The sequence below is a fragment of the Semicossyphus pulcher genome, unplaced genomic scaffold, assembly GCF_022749685.1.
Source record: "Semicossyphus pulcher isolate SPU_LCO1_2020_fin unplaced genomic scaffold, fSemPul1.0.p SCAF_14, whole genome shotgun sequence".
Taxonomy (NCBI): domain Eukaryota; kingdom Metazoa; phylum Chordata; class Actinopteri; order Labriformes; family Labridae; genus Semicossyphus; species Semicossyphus pulcher.
Genome location: NW_027211648.1, coordinates 15,465,525 through 15,472,065, shown reverse-complemented (window position 1 = coordinate 15,472,065; position 6,541 = coordinate 15,465,525). Strand labels below are relative to the sequence as shown.

Below are 6,541 nucleotides of genomic sequence, written 5' to 3'. Positions count from 1 at the left end.
TCAGCAAAGACATAAGAGGTACGGCTTTGTCCACAGGGGGCGCCAAAATCAACACAAACTGAAAGTTCCTCACAGGAGCTTTAAGTACATAAAGAATACAATTAAAAAACAGGCACAAATTCAAGATTAGAAAAGTTGATTTTTATTTACTGCAAACAACTACAATATTTCATACATCTCACACTGTACATCTATAATCTGACACCAGAAGCCCACTGGAGAGGAGACAAACATGTTTAGGAGAGTCTCTCCAGGCAACAACATTTATAACAGAGGAATCTGTTTGCTCCCAAAAATGAACAAACTACTTTCTAACTCTCTGAAATCAGCCGTTCGTCCTTTTGATCAGTTTGCAGTTAAATCATGGAAGAGAAGTTGTTAACAAAACACATTTACAGTGAAGACAGAAAAATCAAGATGTTTTTTGTGATCAGCTGAAATGATTTTCACATTAAAAGGTCATTACTGGATGTTATCAGGTTATATATAAAGAACAACCCACCTGCCCACAAGTCTTTTGTTCTTATGCAACGATGGTGCAATAATTCATTCTGATAACTCTTTAATGCCAACATGGTCTTTAGAAGGAGTGTTCAACACGTCAAGGGGCCTAAATAATACAATGATGGACAATACAAACAGATGTATTTAGTGCTAAACAACTGCATTAAACATTTCCAAAAGCCAATTTAATTTCATCACATGAGCAGAGAATCTGTGATCGGTCTTTTTATAAATGTTAAATACTTATAATCGTATTTCTTTATTGGCATTGGAGTGGTTATTAAGTCGCTACAGTTAGCTTATCATGAAAAGAAAAGTGAAATCAAGGCCACCTAACACACCGAGTCAAGAGATTATTTCTCATCTGACTGATTTCATCTTTGCACCTGTGAAATAAAAGATAATGAACCTGAACATCATCCTGACAGCAGCATCATTCAAATAGTATAAGGCCATGGTGTGTGAGTAACAGTTTGTCCACAGCAACAACAACAACTCGTACAGTCTTTAGCGATCGCCTTTTCTCACTGGTGATTATTTGAACATGGAGTTGAAGGATCGTCCGATGATGAGTCTGCGGATCTCACTCGTGCCTGCTCCGATCTCGTACAGCTTCGCGTCACGTAGGAATCTCCCCATGGGGTAGTCATTGATGTAGCCATTCCCACCTGTTGACAGGTGATATGAAGATTAAAGTGAGTGTGCAAAAACCCTTTATTGTGCTGGAAGAAAAAGTACATGTCATTAATTTATTAATATGGCAAATAGGTCGCTGAGTTTTAAACATCTTTGTCCTTTGCTACTGACATGTAACATATCACACAGTACATTATTACACATCAAATATAAATGTAGTGACTTTTACTCTACATTAATGTGATAAAGTGTCTAAGAAGCTGTTCTTATCTGTCAAACATTTTCATTAAAATGCAGCTTATAAGAAGTTCAGTGAGTAAAGCCACTCCATTCATTCTCCTTTACAATGAATCTACCTCGATTCATTACTGTCACTGGACCACAGCTCGCAGCTTCAATCCATTCAGTACAGTATGTTCCCTCTGATCATAGTATCCTGAAGGTTAAGAGGAAACTCCCTCCTTGTTCACACTCGTCAGCTGATTAGGCCTCTTCTCTCTTCCCCACACTGCAGACGATCACTTGTAAACGTGCTATTTCTTAATCAAAGTAGCTGCACCTGTAGAGCTCTGCTTAAAGCTCCTCACTATGATGGCGACAACAAACCTGAGCATATAGGTGAGCATCAAGACGGCCAAGCAGGGTGTCAGCATATTAACCATTTAGGAGATGCATCACCTCAGATTCTAATCTCCATGTTGCAGAAATCTTTTTTGTCCGTAAATCAAAAGAACCTTCCTGACTAAACTTAATAAATTGTACCTGCAAAGTTCTGCACATGTTCTCCTACAAATATTCATAACAAATGTTTTTTATTTGAACATTTGAATCCCTTAACGCCTCTTACCTAAACACTGAATGCCATCCAGAGCAACCTGAGTGGCGTTCTCTGCACAGTACAGGATCACTCCAGCACAGTCCTGCAATGACAACACAAGACAACAGTCACTGAGTGCTGTGATGGGAAAAATAACCTAAAGGAACATTTTTAGGAAACATTTTTCTTGTTTTTTTTTCCGTATCTTTTGACAGAATTTCTTCACATATTTATTTATTTTTTTAACATTGTGCTGCAGAAGAAGATAAGTGACTTATAATCGTCTCACCATGGCGCTGAAGTGTCCTTTGTCACAGGCCCGGGCTACGTTGTACACATACTGGCGACAGGAGCTCAGCCTGGTGTACATGTCGGCCATCTTTCCTTGCATTAGCTGCGCACAGATGAACATAAATCATGCTCATTTCAAACCTTAAATTGTATATTTACATTCTACACTTTACATGCACAGCACAAAGTGAAGGTCGAACCTGAAAGTGTCCGATCTTCTGTCCGAAAGCTTCTCTGACATGAAGGTAGGGAACAGCATAGTCCACGACGGCCTGCATGATGCTGAAGAGTAAAGAGGGTGTTAGGCTGTTGAACTATTTAAAACAAGCTTTGTTCCAAGCTCGCATTATGTAAATATTCAAAACTCTGAAAGGTCGGATTGATAAGCAATTAGTTGAATTAACTTGTAAAATGAATATGAGAGTGCATGTGGGCTGGATTCATTCAAACATTCTAAGTAATGTGCCAATTTTTCAAACCACGTCTATGTCTGGTTTGAACTTACCCAATAGGTCCTGATGACAGCACCAGCCTCTCCAGATCTAAACCGCTCATCATCACATAAACGCCTTTGTTCAACGGGCCGAGGATGTTCTCCTCTACAACACAAAGGGAAAATAAATTTAAACTAAAAAAACACACGGACATTGAAAGATTGTTTGACACTCTCCCTTAAACACACCTGGGATTTTACAGTCTTCAAAGATCAGCTCGCATGTGTTCGATCCCCTCATGCCGAGTTTGTCGAGCTTCTGTGCTGTAGAGAATCCTGGCATTCCCTACAAAGTGCCAATGCATACATTATGTATATATACACAAGAAAGGCCACGGCTCTATGTTGCTGCAATTGTTGTTTCTTTTCCATAATGCTGTTTCACATTCATTCAACAAGACACAAAGGCTGAACATCAGAGGCAAAGAAAAATAAATCTTCCCTAAACTGGTTTTTACCTTCTCCACAATGAAAGCTGTGATCCCCTTCTGATTGGCCGAAGGGTCCGTCTTTGCATAAACAATAAGGACGTCGGCGTCCGGCCCGTTTGTGATCCAGAACTTGTTTCCATTCAGAATGTAATAGTCGCCTGTAGAAAAAGATAAAGACAAAATAGAAATGAATTAGAATTTAACAGAGTTACAAATAACAACCAAGATTTTTAAAACTTGTGTCTGGATCCATTAAAAATCTTGTGTATTTATAAATGTTATTGTAGATTGAAGGACAGTAGGTTTAGAACGCCGACCTGTGATTTGGGTTTTTTAATAGTTACCTTCTCATAACAAGTTCAACTCATCCATAAATTCTGGAAATGTTTCGGTCTCTCTGGTTTAACCAGCCCAAATGTTAACACACAGCACTGCTCTATCATTAACTTATATTTAACATCAGTATTTACAGGGCATGAGGGAAGGTGCAGCCATGAAGGGATCACACCCTTTAGCTGATGGCACATCTCACTCATTCCTACAGGGGTCAGTTATTGGAGAGATATAAACAAGACGTATGCCTGTCAGAATGCACATTTTGTGACCCTTCTCGCTAAACAACTCTTTGCATTTATTACCTGCATCTTTTTTGGCCACTTGAGGGCAGCAGAAACAAGTTGTAGAGACGCAACGTATGATTGCCCTTTAAGTAGATACAGCTTGTAAGCAAAAAAGGTGCGTATTAAAGCATCAGGGGGTAAATGAGCGACATTATTGTTGATACAGAGTCACATAGATCCACTGTCAAACTGACAGTCCAGCCATCCAGCAAAAACACACACGTGTCACCTTTCTGAGTCACTTTGGAAACATAATATTCAGAGTGAAAAGGCCCGAGTGCCAGCTCTGTTTTTGTCAAATCCTGAGTCACTACCTTCCCCAAAATGCTGAAGTGATGATTCTAATCAGCAGCAGAGCAACTGAAACGTACTCTATCTATCAAAGTTTGATGTTTATACATTTTAGATAGCCTATACTGTATTAAAGAGAACATTTAGCAGAACAAATATGTTAAGATAATAACAAATAAATAAGTCCCTTGGTTCCTACCTTCCTTCCTGGCTTTGAGTTTCATTGATACGACATCAGAGCCAGCGTTGGGTTCACTCATGGCCAGGGCTCCCACATGCTCACCTGTCATTAACTGGCAAAAGGAAACACCATGATTACACCATAGAATTGAATCCATCTTAGCTTGTACATTTATGCATTTCCCACAGTGTATATCGTGAAGCATGAGCTGTTTTGGTCCGGACCTTTGGCATGTACTTCTCCTTCTGTTTCTCGGAGCCGTGGCGGACCATCTGGTTGACACAGAGGTTAGAGTGGGCGCCGTAACTGAGAGCAATGGCTGCTGACACTCGTGACATTTCCTCCATCACGATGACATGATCGAGGTAGCCCAATCCTGTGCCCCCATGTTCCACTAAAAGAGATGTAGAAAGAAATATTTTTAAACACAACAAAAACCAAGAAGAAAGCATGTTTGATTTTTATATGTTAAAAAAAAACATGACAAACCTGGAGCAGTGATGCCAAGGAGTCCCATATCTCCCATATCTTTCCAGTAATCCTGATGAAGAGAGAACAAGAAGTTACAAAGATCCTGCTTTATTTCTGATTATTTATTTGCATAGGGAAAGACACAATTCCCATTTAAGATAAAGCACAGCAGGGGTGTGGGTCATGTTCATGGCAATGCCACCTACATTTTTGACCTTTCAACTCAATCAAGGAACTATAAGTACATTGTACCTTTAAGTGTTTCAACTCACCCGCATTCCTGGAAATTCATTGCTTTTGTCGATCTCGTCAGCATAAGGTGCAAGCTTTTCTGCACAGAATTTACGAACTGCCTGCCTGAGCTGTGAAGAAGACGAAAGAAAAACTTGACTTTAAAATAAGTAATTATTACATGTCTTAATATCATCAAAACGCACTGGAAAACTGGCAGATTGGCAGATGACAGACGGATGGCAGTCTGTTACATTTATTATGTATTTTAATAAGTAAGTGGAAATAAATAAATAAATAACTGAACAGGTGTATGTGTGTGTGATTTCAAAATCACTTATAATCTGTCTCAATCCTCACATGCCCCCAGAGAGGACAACACCAACTTTCATCCAATCAAATCTTTCATATGATCCCCTCCCTCTGTCCTCCTCTCAGCGTGCTTTCAGCCTCTCTCCCTTCGAGGAAAACATCACTGACCTCATGCCCCCTTGCGTTTAACTGACAAAACTTGGTTAGAGATTATGTTTTTATGTGCCTTTATATGCCTCTACATCTCGATAATTTAGCTGCTAACGTTAGCTAGCCATCTGGGCTAAAAGCGGTGTTATGTCACGTTGATCAAGGTTATAACGCTGCCCGTGGAGAAATTTGAAGTGCCACTTTTTTAATTAATGACATTAGAGCATACAAAATTTACTGACACTGACATTAGGAAGCTTTTAGGATGTGTGTTCTAGGTGGTTAGCTTGGTCGGCTAATATCAAGGTCTTCTCTGTGACTGTTAGCTGATGTTACATCACCTCACGCGCACAGCGTCCTTAAGTAACCATCGTTTTATGACAGTTAAACTTACTACTGAACTCAAGCTTCGTTTTGAGTCCCCCCGTGTGTGTTTTTTCCTGGTAAAGGCTTATCTGCACTGATATGTTAACTTTGTTTTGCTCATTGGCTAGCCAGTGTGGCTAACCTGTATCTGCTCGTCGGTGAGACCGTTCACCACATCGTCCACAGGGATAGCAGCCCCGGCGCATCCTCTTCTCGCCACCGCAGGGATGGATAACCTGGAGCTGAGGCGGAGAGCGTTTCTAACGGCAAACATGACGTCGCTTGGAGACGGACGGGTAAAAGGAGAGAAATGAAGCCAAATTAGACGAGGTGGATGGCTGACAGACTGCGGGCTGGCTGCCCTTTAGCACTGAGAAAGTAAGAGGTCTCACTCTGACACGATTTCTCAGTACCAACAACAACGTCATCAACACAGTAGTTCACACGTCTTCTTCTTTCTTCTTTCTTCTTATTGGCGAATTTACGCCGCCTGTTGGACTGGAGTGTACATTGATCCAAAAAGTACACCAAATTCCTGTGGTGGAATGTAACTAAATAAATTTACGTATGTTCTGTGCCTAAATAGTTTCTACTTCTACACTTCTAAACTAGACACATCACATTCATACACCATACACATTCATCAGTGTATGAAAGTGTGTATGAAAGGTTGACTGGACATGTAGTGTACAAGCACTTTTAATGGTAGGAAGACTAGAAGAGCAACTAGAGACTAAATAAGTGCAG

The 6,541-nt window shown here is 40.2% G+C and overlaps 1 protein-coding gene across 1 annotated transcript; it reads right to left on the bottom strand.

The window, feature by feature from the left end:
• Positions 1-548: 548 nt before the first annotated feature.
• On the bottom strand, positions 549-6,171 carry ivd (isovaleryl-CoA dehydrogenase). Its single transcript, XM_069661772.1, has 12 exons — positions 5,937-6,171; positions 5,008-5,097; positions 4,754-4,805; positions 4,489-4,658; positions 4,283-4,376; positions 3,200-3,330; positions 2,931-3,027; positions 2,754-2,847; positions 2,449-2,530; positions 2,247-2,351; positions 1,988-2,060; positions 549-1,172 (listed from the first exon to the last, which is right to left on the bottom strand). Exons 1-12 carry the CDS (start codon positions 6,066-6,068, stop codon positions 1,039-1,041), a joined length of 1,254 nt encoding a protein of 417 aa, XP_069517873.1. The 5' UTR covers positions 6,069-6,171; the 3' UTR covers positions 549-1,038.
• Between the last annotated feature and the right edge of the window lie 370 nt (positions 6,172-6,541).